We start from the raw sequence: 13,136 nt of genomic DNA, 5'->3' as shown, positions 1-13,136 counted from the left end.
ACCCGCTGAGTTACTCCAGCTCCTTGTGTCTTTTTATGCACAAAATAAACCTGGATTCATAATTAATTTTCAGTCTGTATTTAAACATTTGTACCTTAATGTATGTAAGATTCTGTTCCCACTTATCAGTGCCTTTTGCTAAGTATCAGGGAGGGGAGAATCATTATTTTCTTTTCCTGCGTAAATTCCAAAAATGTTTTACAGTGCCTTTTATTATTATTTAATATTGTTAATCTATTAATTAAACTGATCATAGATTGATTGTGAGATTTTTTTGAATTTATAACATTAACAACAACATTAACAAATATTCATTTTTATATTTATAATTAAATTATAAAATTGTTAATTATAACAACTGGAACCGTAAGATTTTGTTGATTGCACAGACAAAAGTAAACTTCTTTCTAATTAGCCTTCCATCCTGCATATGCCATCCTTATGTGGGTATTTAATTTTTGCAGGTAACATTGCAGGTAGTTCCAGGATCAGACCACCAGGTGCTGAACCAGTTCTAAGTCTGCATTATAGTACAGAGGGAACCACTGCCAGCACGATTAAACTGGACTTCACTGATGAATGGTACGTATAATCTGAATGGTAAAATGCACGTTGACACTTGTTAAAATGTGAACATTGTTTGTGTTTGGAAAGTAAAATAAATCCCTTTTGCTTTCACAGCTAATTTACATTTGAAACGGCCCATTTAAAATGATTGTTGAACCATTGCATTTTTGTGTTACTTTTACGATAATTTGAAGAGCTGTCTATGATTGTTATAAATGAAATGGAGTTCTTCAGCCAAAAATGTTTGGGGGAAACACAGAAGATTGCCTATTCATCATGCAGTTGTTTGGATGCACTTAAAAATGCAATTAATAATTACTGATTAACTGATAGAACTGCTGTCGCACCACGCCAGAGACCCGGGTTCGATCCTGGCCTCGGCTCCTTCGATTCTGCCCTTGTTTTGGCCCTGAGTCTCGATGCTGTCTTTCAGTTGACTAGGTCACTCCCTCCTTGCTGCCCATTTCCGACCAAACCACCCCTTCCTTGCCCCCTCTCCATCAGCCCATTCACTCCCTCCTCACCACCCCTCTATTGATGCGGCAACTACCTCATCGTCGCTCCTCACCTCAGCTACTCTCCCCTTGCAGTCCTCCCTCAGGCCAACCGTTCCCCATCTGAACCAGCTGCTCCTTCCTCACTGCCTCCCCTCTCAGCCCAACCATTGCCTCTTTGTTGCTCCTCCTTCAGCACAGGCTCTCTCTCCTAGCGCCCTCAGTCGACCCAGCCACTCCGTCCTCGCTGCCCCTCCATCGGCCCTGCCATTCATTCCCTCCTCATCACCCCTCTGTTGCTCCCTTCTGGCCGCTCGCTCTGAAAGGCTGGTTACTGGAGTGTGACAGATTCCTGAGTCTTTACGTGTCTCAAAATGCAAAACTGGAAAATAACTATTCCTGTATACGTTAGTTCTCCTTACAACAACTTGAAGATTAGAATGTTAACTTGATTTGACAATTTGTTTTATTAAAATGCAAGGAACAATTCAGCGTCAACCTCTAGAGGAACAGGAATTCAAAGCAAGCAAAGTAATCGGGAAGAATTTCGGCCAACACAAACCCCCAAAGGGCATTCAGAAGAAACAATGACCACAAGTAAGACTAGATATTCTACTTAAATATTTTTAGATTTAATAAAATAGATGGAAAAATGACTTCAAATTAGTATAAGTAAGTCATAGAGTCATACAGCGACGAAACAGGCCCTTCGGCCCAACTTGCCCAAACTGACCAACATGTCCCACCTGCCTACGTTTGGCCCATATCTCTCCAAACCTTTTCTATCCATGTACCAGTATAAATATTTCTTAAACTTTGCGATAGTACCTGCTTCAACTACCTCCTCTGGCACTTCGTTCCATATGCCCACTGCCCTTTGTAGGAAAATGTTACCCCTCAGGTTCCTATTAAATTTTTCCCCCCTCACCTTAAACCTATATTCTCTGGTTCTCGATTCCCCTACTCTGGGCAACAAACTGCGTTTATCCAATTTATTCCTCTCATGATTTTGTACACTTCCATAAGATTACCCCTCATCCTCCTGCGCTCCAAGGAGTAAAGTCCTAGCCTGCCCAATCTCTACCAAAAGCCTCTGTGCATCTACCTGATCGATTCCTCTCATGATTTTGTACAGCTCAAGGGTGGCAGGGTGGCGCAGCGGTAGAGTTGCTGCCTTACAGTGCTTGCAGTGCCAGAGACCCGGGTTCCATCCCGGCTATGGTTGCTGTCTGTATGGAGTTTGTACGTTCTCCCCATGACCACGTGGGTTTTCTCCGAGATCTTCAGTTTCCTCCCACACTCCAAAGACGTACAGGTCTGTAGGTTAATTGGTCTGGTCTATGTGTAAATTGTCCCTAGTGTGTAAGATCGTGTTAATGTGCTGGGATCGCTGGTCAGCGCAGTCCCGGTGGGCAGAAGGGCCCGTTTTTGCGCTGTGTCTCTAAACCTCAAGTCTTAAAATATATATATTTCTTAATGACCTTTTCTAATTCACTTGTTGGACATCTTAAAACTGGTGGAGTCATGATCTTGGGGTACCCAGTCTTAGATCCGTCCTACAATCACAATATTCATGTAGTTGGTCTTGTTAAGGCTCTGGTGAATAGTGATCCTTGGATATTGAGAGTTGGTAAACCTGACAGTGGTCATGCCATTTATATCAAAGGTTGGTGGTTAGTATCTCATTCACCTGCCAGTTCTGTGCACTAATGTTGATTGCCATACATCAGTCATGTCTTAATGTTGTTCAAGTTATATTGCATGCCTTTATGGGGCAGGCAAATGAAATGTAACATTGTGCAGTCATCAGCAAACATACTCGTTTCTAATGTCATAACTCAGTGAAAGTCATTAATGAAAGTGAGGCATGGGGACACACCCCAAGATCCACCTGTACATCAATGCTCCTGTGTCCTGCCATTTACTGTATCATTTCCTCTTCCTTTGTAAGCGCAGTATCTTCCATTTGTCTGGAGTAAGCTCAACCTCTCATTTCTTTGCCCATATTTCTATATGATCAGAAATCTTCCTCACTATATATGCTTCCACTAATTGTATAATCTACAAACATACTGTGTGTAGGAACGAACTGCAGATGCTAGTTTATACCGAAGATAGACACAAAATGCTGGAGTAACTCAGTGGATCAGGCAGCATTTCTGGATAAAAGGAAAAATGACATTTTGGACCGGAACCCTTCTTCAGACTGAAGGATAGAGGTCACCTGTTCCTTTTCTCCAGGGAATGCTGCCTGACCCGCTGAGTTACTCCAGCATTTTGTGTCTACAAATGTACTAATCAGTTTACCTACATTTTCATCTAAATTGTTTAGAACTATTGCCACGTTTAATGTTTTCAAATGTGTAATAGACAGATGTGCAAATTTTCTACATAGCTGCTAGTTCTGTACTTGTGTGATTTTGGGTGATAGCTATATATTTTTTGACTAACAAATATTTTTGGGTCCTTAAAGTGCCACTAACTTGGGATTAGGTTATATAAGAAATGTGGATCTTTGTAATCTGAATTTGAATTGAAATTTGATTTTTAACTCTTTACTGTCTCTTTGTTATCTTGTAGATGTTTCAACAGTCGAGTCTTCTGAGCAATCAGGTAAAAGAATATGCAAGGTGAGGCATGTGGGAGTGGATGAAGCCCATAATGAAGGGAGTGTGTCGGAAGAAACCAAAGACAGTGTGATAGATTATAGCTGCCAGTCCGTCCCAGCAGTCTTAGATGAGGGAAGCCAACAACAGGAAGAAGCTGCTTCTTGCCAGAATCTGGAAACTAATGAGAGCGGCACCAAAATGACTGAATCCACACAGCAGTCGGATCCAACGAGGTTGAATAACCCGGATGAGCCGACTAGAACGACTGCCAGCCGCGAAACTGATGACAGTGATGATGACCCTGTATTAGTACCATCTTCCCGGTTTAGGGCAGGACCAGGACACAGGTAAGATCAGAGCTACTTGATTGTAAATTTAAGCCACTTAATCACTAAGTCAGAGGTTGGGTTTTTCTGCTGAATTGTTTGTGATTTTATTTTAAATGGTAATTTGGATCAATTTTTAAATCAAGTGCAGATCCTACTTGAGAAGAAATCCAAGGTTTCCCCAGGTTAAGGCAGGGTTCTGTTCCTGCAACGACACAAAATGCTGGAGAAACTCCGCGGATCAGGCAGTATCTCTGGAGAACATGAATAGGTGACGTTTCAGGTCAGGTCCCTTCTTCAGACTGGTATCCTATTCATGTCCTTCAGAGATGCTGCTGGTCTGAAGAAGGGTCCCAATCTGAAATGTCACCTATCCATGTTCTCCGGAGATGCTGCCTGACCTGCTGAATCACTCCAGCATTTTGTGTCCTTTTGTATATTAACCAGCATGTCCAGTTCCTTGTTTCTACTTCTGTTCCTGAGAATAGTTCATAACCCAAACGGTTCGCAGGATGGGTCTGCGGTCGACTAAGGCGATATATTGAAACAAAAACATTGAGCAACTAAGGTCAAGGTGTAGTTAAACTTAACCATTCAGATATATCCACCTACCAAGTTCCCACATGGCAGTCCCAACAGCCAGCAAAAAAATCCCACTGGCTTCCCAAACGCTTGTTTATATGTACAGGTGGCTGTACACAACCTGACCAGGATCTCTGCACAAAATTTGAATGTTATTTAGGTTCCCGGATTATGGTTCAAACTTGTGCTTAAGCAAATCAGATTGCCAGCTACCATTTTAGTTGCTTGCAAATCTTCTTTCCATTGTGTTGCAAATGAGCTGTAAAAGATCTTTGGGAATGCATGTGCAGGATTCCCAAAAGGTTAATTTGTAGATTGAGTAAGCGGTAAGGAAGACAAGTGCAATGCTAGCATTCATTTTGAGGGGACTAGAATATAAAAGCAAGGATGTAATTGTGAGGCTTTATCAGACCACATTTAGTATGTTATTTGTGAGAATATTATGCCTCGGCAGGCTCTGCTTTGATCTGTACCTTCCCATACTTCTAGTGCCCCCTCTCTGATTCTCAGTCTGATAAAGGGTCTCGACCCAAAACGTCACCTATTCCTTTTTTCCAGAGATGTTGCCTGACCTGCTGTTACTCCAGCATTTTGTGTCAATCTTTAGAAGATTTTGAGCAGTTTTGGGTCCCATATCTGAAGAGGGAATGGGCTGGCTTTGCAGAGGATCCAAAAGAGGTTTACAAGAATGATCCCAGAGATGATTGGGTAACGTATTAGGAGTTTTTAATGTTTCTGGGCCTGAACTTGCTGGAGTTTAGAAGGATGAGAGGGGAAACTCATTGAAACCTACCTGGATAATGAAAGGTCTAGATAGAGTGGACGTGTAAAGGATACAGAAAAGAATGGGGGAGAAAAAAAGAGGGAGGATGTTTGTTGGTTAGTTACCTAAAATTGGAGAATTCAATGTTCATACCGTTGGGCTGTACGCTACGGTCAGTTATCGACAGCTGGAGGGATCAATTGTCCCCCTGAAAAGGTATAGGGGATTGTTTATATTTAGTGATGCAGTGTGGAAACAGGCCCTTCGGACCACTCTGATCATTGACCACCCATTCACACTACTTCTATGTCATTCCACCTTTTAATCCACTCCCAACACGCTAGGGACAATTTACAGAGGACAACTAAACTACAAACCTCAATGTCTTTGCATTGTGGGAGGGAACTGAAGCACCCAGAGAAAGCCTATGCGGTCACAGGGAGAACATGCAAACTCTGCCCAGACAGCACCTGAGGTCAGGATCAAATCCAGGTCTCTGGCGCTGTGAGGCAGCAGCTTTGAGGGTGCACCAATGTGGCACCTGTTTGAAGAGCATATTTCAGAAGGAAACCTGGAAGGCAAATAAGGGGATATGAGATAGCTTTAGCAGGTAAGAATAAGGAGAATCTAAAGAGATTCTATAAGTATATATTATACCCCTAGTATGTCTTTCTGCTTAGGTTGATGTTTTGCTTAATACATAATGGTCGTGTTAGGATCTTAATTGCTATCTACGAGCCCCTGCTTGCAGTTTATAGCAGAGAAAAAAACCTATCACATGAACAATGTTCAGTGGCAATTGATCCAGTCCTGTGCGGTAGTTCACAGATTTAATGTAAGAGAAGATGTGAGATCAAGCAGGTGGCAAAAGCTGCTAGAAAGTGTTTATTGGACAGGGGATTAATTTGCTCAATGCTGATTTTTATCAGCACCTTCTGATTGTGCTCTCAAAATGTGCGTGATTTCTGTAATCCCCTTTATAACTAGATAGGTACTCTTCCTCAAATGTGACCAGTCAAGGTCAAGTTGACATGATGTTTTCAGTATGGAGTGGATTTTTCTTTTCATAAATCTGACATTGAGGTTATTTTGTTCCTGGATGTGAATTTTTAGCCTTGGAACTTCTTGCAGGAAAATCAATTAGAAGTGACAAACATTTCCCATTTGATGTGGAAAATGGTCATTGTTGTCATCTGCTTTAAATCGTAAACTCTCTTCTACTAGTAAACCAAGTTTTTGGAATATTCCAATGAATAATTGTTTTGCACACCCTGTAAAGGAATCCAGGTTTATAGACTTAAGAATGACTAAAATTATACTCTAAAGATCTGTGCGATATTCAGATAGACTTGCATTCACAGGCTAACAAAATGTGCTTGATCTTTGTATTTCCTTTCATGCTTCAATGACTGAGCCACAGAACAGACTAGTTCTATGTTATCCCACTTTCTCATCCATTCCCTGCACACTAGGGGCAATTTACAGAGGCCAATTAAGCCACAAACCTGCACATCTTTGGGATGTGGGAGGAAACTGAAGCACCCGGTGGAAATCTCACACGGTCGCATGCAAACTCCACACAGTCAGCACCCGAAGTTGCGATTGAACCAGGATCTCTGGCATGGTGAGGCAGCAGCTCTATCAGCTGTGCCACTGTGCTGCCGCATTTAGTACTTCGTATATGACTGATTAAAAGCAACCTAGATAAGTAATTCCACATTGTGGCCAAGACAACGAACATAAAATATATTTTTAACTGGATTCAATTGCCTTGAGCCCATGAAACATTGAAAAGAATGTGTAATTCAGAGCTAGAAAAATAACCTTGTATCCATCCAGACATCATCTCCGTTTTTTGACGATATCTACTGCTAAGTCAATAGTTGGTTTTCCTAGTGTTTTTCTTCCAAGATGCACATCCCCATACTGGATATTTTCAAGATTGGAGTCTAATATGAGTAAGCAAGTTAAAACTGCAGATTGGTCTCTTACTTTCCAGTGCGCAAATTATAATCAATCATTGTGTGAGAATGAGTACAGGTCCACCACCAGGTTTCAGGCAACTGATGATCCAGCGCCTCTTTTAATCCGGTCAAATTCATTAGAACAAACATCAAATCCCCTGGAAGTCCCACCAAAAATGTGACGCCTAGGCCGGATAAGGTGGCTATCTTGACCTCATCGGTCAATCAGTGGGTCGAATTTACCGCACCCAGCTGGGGCTCTGGAATTCTAGCCAGCCAAAGCCGGCAGATCCATTCCCATAGCCGACATCTGAGGCCAACTTTGCGGGCCGATATCTAGGCACCTAGGCGGACCATTCCGGTACGTTAGTCTCCTCTTGGATGCCCTGATGCCCTGACCTCTGGTTTGGCAAAACAGATAATCCAGACCAGAAAATCGGTGGTGGACTTATACATGTTTGAATTACCCTTCCTCAAATCTTTGCCCTTCCGATTAGTTTCTAATGCTGCAAACAGAATGTATAATTTCAGGTCAACATTTATATCTCTTCAGCAGATGACCAACAATCAAACTCCTTTCACTCTAGGTGTGAGATTGTCTGGTATTCAGGTCATGAACAGTTTTCAATCATAATTCTACAAGGAACTGAAAAGTTTCAAATGTATATTAATAGGTCGTATTTTTGGGAATGAAAAACTCTTTTTTTTGCCTAATCTTTTCAATGGAAGGATTTTTCAAAAGATATGAGCAGAAAGATCTTTATAAAGACTTATTAGTAATGGACTATTGGCTAAATTGATAGGCTAGTTCTTTTGTGTTCTTCAATCTTCACATTTTGAATTAACCTGCTGGTTAAGAAGGCAAATGGGACATTGAGCTCCATTAGCTGAGGCATTGAATCTGAGAGCAGGCAAGTTATGTTCCAGCTTTATAAAATATTTCGTCAGACCTCAGTTGAAGTATTATGTGCTGTTTGGATCACCACGTTGTCGGAATGGTGTGATTGTACTGTTGATGGTGCAGAGGAAGTTTAACAGGCCTTCGCTAAAGCTTTTCAGTCGAGAAAAGATTGGAGAGAGTTGATTTCACTGGAGTGCAGGAGGTTGAGAGGAGACATGATTGAGGTACATAAATCAGGGTAGAATTAGGTAAACCTTACCCTTTATAAGGTGAATAAAACTAGAGGATTGGATTTAGGGTAGGGGGTACGAGATTTAGAGAGAATCTGCGGAGAACTTATTTCACCCAGAGGATCTGGAATGCACTGTGGAAGTGGTGGAAGTAGAGTTGCTGACTGTGTTTAAGGGTTTAAACAAGCACTTATCACCTAGGAATAGAAGGCTGTGGGCCAAGTGCTGGAAAATGGGATTAATGCAGATGGTGTGCCGAATGGCCCATTTCCATGGGATATGACCATAGGGCTTTGTAGGAGGATTTGAGCTGTAGGGAGAGGCTGGATATGATGGGTCGTCTTTCCCTTATAGAGGTTTATAAAATATGAGGGGCATAGATAAGGTGAACAACCACAGTTTATTCACCAGGGTATGGGATTTGTAAACTTGTGGGCAAAGGTTTAAGGTGAGAGGGGGAAGAGTTAAAAGGCATCTGAGAGGTCGCTTTTTCACCTAGAGGGTGGTATGTGCATGGAATGAGATGACAGAAGAAGTAAAAGAGGCTGGTGCAAATATGACATTGAAATGACATTTAGGCGAGTATATGAATAGGAACGTTTTCGAGGGATATGGGCCCAGGCACATGCAAGCGGAATAAGCTTGGCTAAGCATCTTGGTCAGTAATAACAGGTTGGGTCGAAAGGCCTGAATAAATCTTTGACTCTAAGGAGGGCACTGAATGCTAGCTTTGTCACCATTATTTACATGAAGGGTTCTATATACAAGTTGTCAAATATGGTTTGCATGCTGGAATGCAATCTAGGTAACTATTTTCTTTGCAGCAATACGAAATGCTAAATCACTACAGAAAAGAGGGTGCGGCAATCAATTTGTACCAAAATTTAAAGCTGCTAAATTCTTTAAGTTTAATTTATTGCACAGTTTTGCATCTTTTCAAAGAGTAAAAGAATACTGTTGCATCACTTTCTTTTAACTTGCAATAATTGTGATGTTGAACATTATCTCATGCATGAAAATGGACACGTGGGCACACATTGACATCTCAGAAATTTGTTTTAACTTGAAAAATGAATGTTAAAGCATACATAACTTTATTGTGCTTAAACTATTTGTTTCAAATAGTGACTTTTATTTCAGATGTTGGAGCCGTATTTTTGTTTCCGATTGTCCTTGCACTGAACATTAATTTCAAGAAGCATAGATGAATGAAATTCATGACCACTGCATTGATTGTGCTTTTGATTTCTTCAAATATGCAAGATTCAAGTTTTCAAACGGTTTAAATCAAGGGTTCCCAGGGGGTAAATGTCGCCTACCCAGGGGGTACATTTGGTGATTCTGGATTTGTACATATTGACTGACAGTGTTTGGTTCTGGTATACCGGTATCTGTTCATCATTAGTTGTTCCTAAATAAGTGAAATAACATTGTGATGTGCTATTATTATTGTTATTTGAACTTAAAATAATAATGTTAAAAACAGTATTTTAAAATTTCCCCTTTGTCGGTTGCTTTATTATGGTAAAAGTGTAAACTCAAATTACTGAACAAAACAGGGTGGGGGTAAATTTACTTTCGAAAAGTTGCAAAGGAGTAAACGGGACGAAAAAGGTTGGGAACCCCTGGCCTAAATTGTCTGTATTTTGATAATAAAAAAACCTGTATACTTATATAAAATCAGAAATAAGTAATGAATATAAATCTAGTTTTACTAAATTGTTATATACAAAATTACTTCCTTTCAAGATACAATACATTAAGTGTGTTTTGGTTATACCCTGAACTGTAAGTGTCGCTGATGAGACAAACCAATTAATATTTCAATTAAAATTGCATTCATATTTCATTTAATATTAAGGCAGACAATTACTGTATGAAGTCAGTTTCTTTATGCCTATCAAGCAAATAATCCAATTGTTTAGGGGTTGATGAACAAAAGCAAGTACAAAAAATTATTTTGTCATACTGTGTAGAAAATTCATAATTCAAGTAAAATCTTGATTAGTTCACAAGTCTCAAATCATAGACTATTTATTATATTGTTACAAGAAGTAGTATGTTATACTGTTTGAGCTGGTCAAATATTATTTAAGCTTTTTAAATACATTACTTTTTAAGAAACCAAGAAATGGGGCTGGCATTGCAGCTTTGGACATGAATCTTTCAAAATAATTTTACTATATAGTAATGTTTGTTGATAATGAAAACGTAAGTCAGAACATTGGAATTGCCGCAACAATTGAAATGTCATTTAAGAAGCGTATTTGAAATGTTTCATTCTAATGATGTTGACCTGGGTTCTGCAAATGTGGCATCAGATTTATGATACCCAAGGCTGCTTGTGTATAACCTGAGGCCTTATTTTTTTTCTCCTTGATAGATTTACTTTCAGAGGAATGGCAGTGGGTGATAGAATGAGGTAATTCTATCTACTTAACAATACTGAAGATAGGAGTTTGTCAGTTAAAACCATATTTTTCTCATGTAACCCATGATTACTCTTGAAGAGACAGTGCTCCTTCTTTTTCCTGCCTGTGTTTTAATTAAGGTGAGGAAAAATGATGCAAACTAATATAGCCTGTTTGAACTAGTATTTTCTGATGCATACAGTATATAAAGCAATTCGAAGCAGGTTCTGGAGATTCAGGGAAAGAAATTGCTATTGGCAATGTTGGAAATTGAGCATTAATTTTTGTCCATATAACGTTTCTTTGTCCGCAATGCTGACAGTTGGATTTATCTTGTAAAGATTGGTGCCTGGTAAAACTGTAGACAAGGTATGAAATACAAATGCAGCAAGCATTTGCTACCATTGCCAATGGTATTTTCTGCTCCATAGAGTTTCCACCTGCATCGCTATACTGCTGGAACAAATTTTCAATTCCACCTCTGCATCAGGGCCAGTATATTCAACAGAACATTTTCTTTGCCCCGCTTATAGATAATTGTAAGACTAATTCTGAATTTGTGCAATTTTGTTAGCAGAATTCTCTTGAGGCTTATTGGACACGTTTCCACGCTGTGCATGGCAATTGAAAAACAAAGTAAACTTTTAATTTTTGCATTGACAGGATTTGGATTTAGATCCAAGAATATCAATATTATTGAACTTCCAATCTGTTTGGGATATTTATTAAATAGACCTTATAACTCGATCTAAAATAAGATCAGAATAGAAGTAGAGGGGGAATTAACAGTGGTGATCTAAATGAATTTAAGGTCACACATGAAATATAAGGGAGATGTTTCTCTAGAATAATTACACAATTTATGTTTGGTTTCGCTCATGAAGAAGAAGAAATATACGTTTATGACACTATATTGATTCAGGGAGGCTAGTCACAATCACTGCAGATTGGGGACTTTAATCAAATCTACCCATCTCAAATTTCTGTGCTCTGAGTTTTCCTGTCCCCAATTACTTTCCTTTGCATTCGATCAGCACCCACCTGTGCATTTGACATCCTCCAGTTTATCCAAATAAGTACCTGATATAGAGTGCTGTCACTGATCACAGTATTGTTGCAAGCCATGGTTGCTTTTTGGAAAAATGATATTTTCAAATAGCTTCTACCTTCTTTGCTGATTCTATGGCTGCCTTTGACATCGTTTGAAACATTTGATCTAATTCTTTAATTATAGTTCTTTTCAATGCACCATTTTCTGATAAAAAATTTGACTTTACTCAAGAATAAAATTGATATTGGGTTCAATAGAATTTAACGTAAGTGTGATGAAGGGTCTTTTCTTTCTCATCTCATATTTCAGTTCCCTCCCTCTCTGCTATTGATTATTTTTCGGGACATGTTATTCTGTAAAATCATCTAAGTAAGCTCATTTATAAATATAAAACACTAATCAACAATAAGTTGATGTTGATCACCTGCAGGATAGTCATTTACGAAAACTTAGTTGGATCCCAGGGCTGGGCTCAACTCTAATGTTCTTTTGTGATTGCGTCACACCTTAAGTTCAAGAGAGTAAAGAGTCAAGAGTGTTTCGTTGTGATATGTCAATGCCCCCGTCTATGTAGTTCAGAGCTTATTTGGAGGTTGTAGTGTCCTTCACCCTGCCATTCAGTAGGTTTATGGCTGAGACGATCTTGGTCATGGGTCTAACTTCCTACTTGTACTCCACAATCCCTGGACCAAACACCAGCTCTACTTGACCTTGAATATATCCACTTCTACTTCTCTCAGGGGTAGGAATTCCCCCAAAATTGGAAGCCTCTGAGAAAAGAAATTGCTGTGCATCTTCATCTTGAATGGTATTCTAACTATCAGTCCCACTTCCCTCATGTGGGGAGATGTTCTCTCTTAATATGAAAAGCCTGAATAATAAAGTCAAATTATCGATCATCTTTAGAACCAAGTCAACCCCTCGAGATGTGGTATAATCATTGTTAAACCTTTGTTTTCAGATTATTTATTTGGATATGCTTTGGAGGTGGGGTGAGGAAGTGCGGTGGGGGAAGGAATACAGTCTCTTCAATCTTAATTGGTCCACTTATATGCCAGTTTGTTCATTTTAACCCCACTGCCTGTTACCTACTTTCATTATCCTAATGGCATGCGCACATTGTGCTATGTATTAGTTATGCTTTGTGCCAATCTTTTTGCGTATTATTAACATAAAAATTGATCAGATAGAAATAAAGATACTAATGCCACCTTGTACAAAGTTTGCATGAAATAGTT

The 13,136-nt window shown here is 39.6% G+C and overlaps 1 protein-coding gene across 6 annotated transcripts in view; it reads left to right on the top strand.

Annotated features, from left to right (window-relative positions):
* Window positions 1-13,136, top strand: part of dcaf6 (ddb1 and cul4 associated factor 6) — a 100,427-nt gene that overhangs the window by 72,871 nt on the left and 14,420 nt on the right. For 5 of the 6 annotated variants that reach the window (XM_078409233.1, XM_078409229.1, XM_078409235.1 and 2 more), the window contains 4 exons: window positions 465-582; window positions 1,543-1,658; window positions 3,642-4,017; window positions 10,820-10,858. In XM_078409233.1, the coding sequence (XP_078265359.1) occupies window positions 465-582; window positions 1,543-1,658; window positions 3,642-4,017; window positions 10,820-10,858 (649 nt within the window). The remainder of the gene's footprint in view (window positions 1-464; window positions 583-1,542; window positions 1,659-3,641; window positions 4,018-10,819; window positions 10,859-13,136) is intronic. The other variant, XM_078409230.1, reaches the window with a different exon arrangement.

Source organism: Rhinoraja longicauda, chromosome 12 (assembly GCF_053455715.1).
Source record: "Rhinoraja longicauda isolate Sanriku21f chromosome 12, sRhiLon1.1, whole genome shotgun sequence".
Classification (NCBI taxonomy): domain Eukaryota; kingdom Metazoa; phylum Chordata; class Chondrichthyes; order Rajiformes; family Arhynchobatidae; genus Rhinoraja; species Rhinoraja longicauda.
Note: the sequence above shows the minus strand (reverse complement) of the source record. Positions and strands in the feature narration are given on the sequence as shown.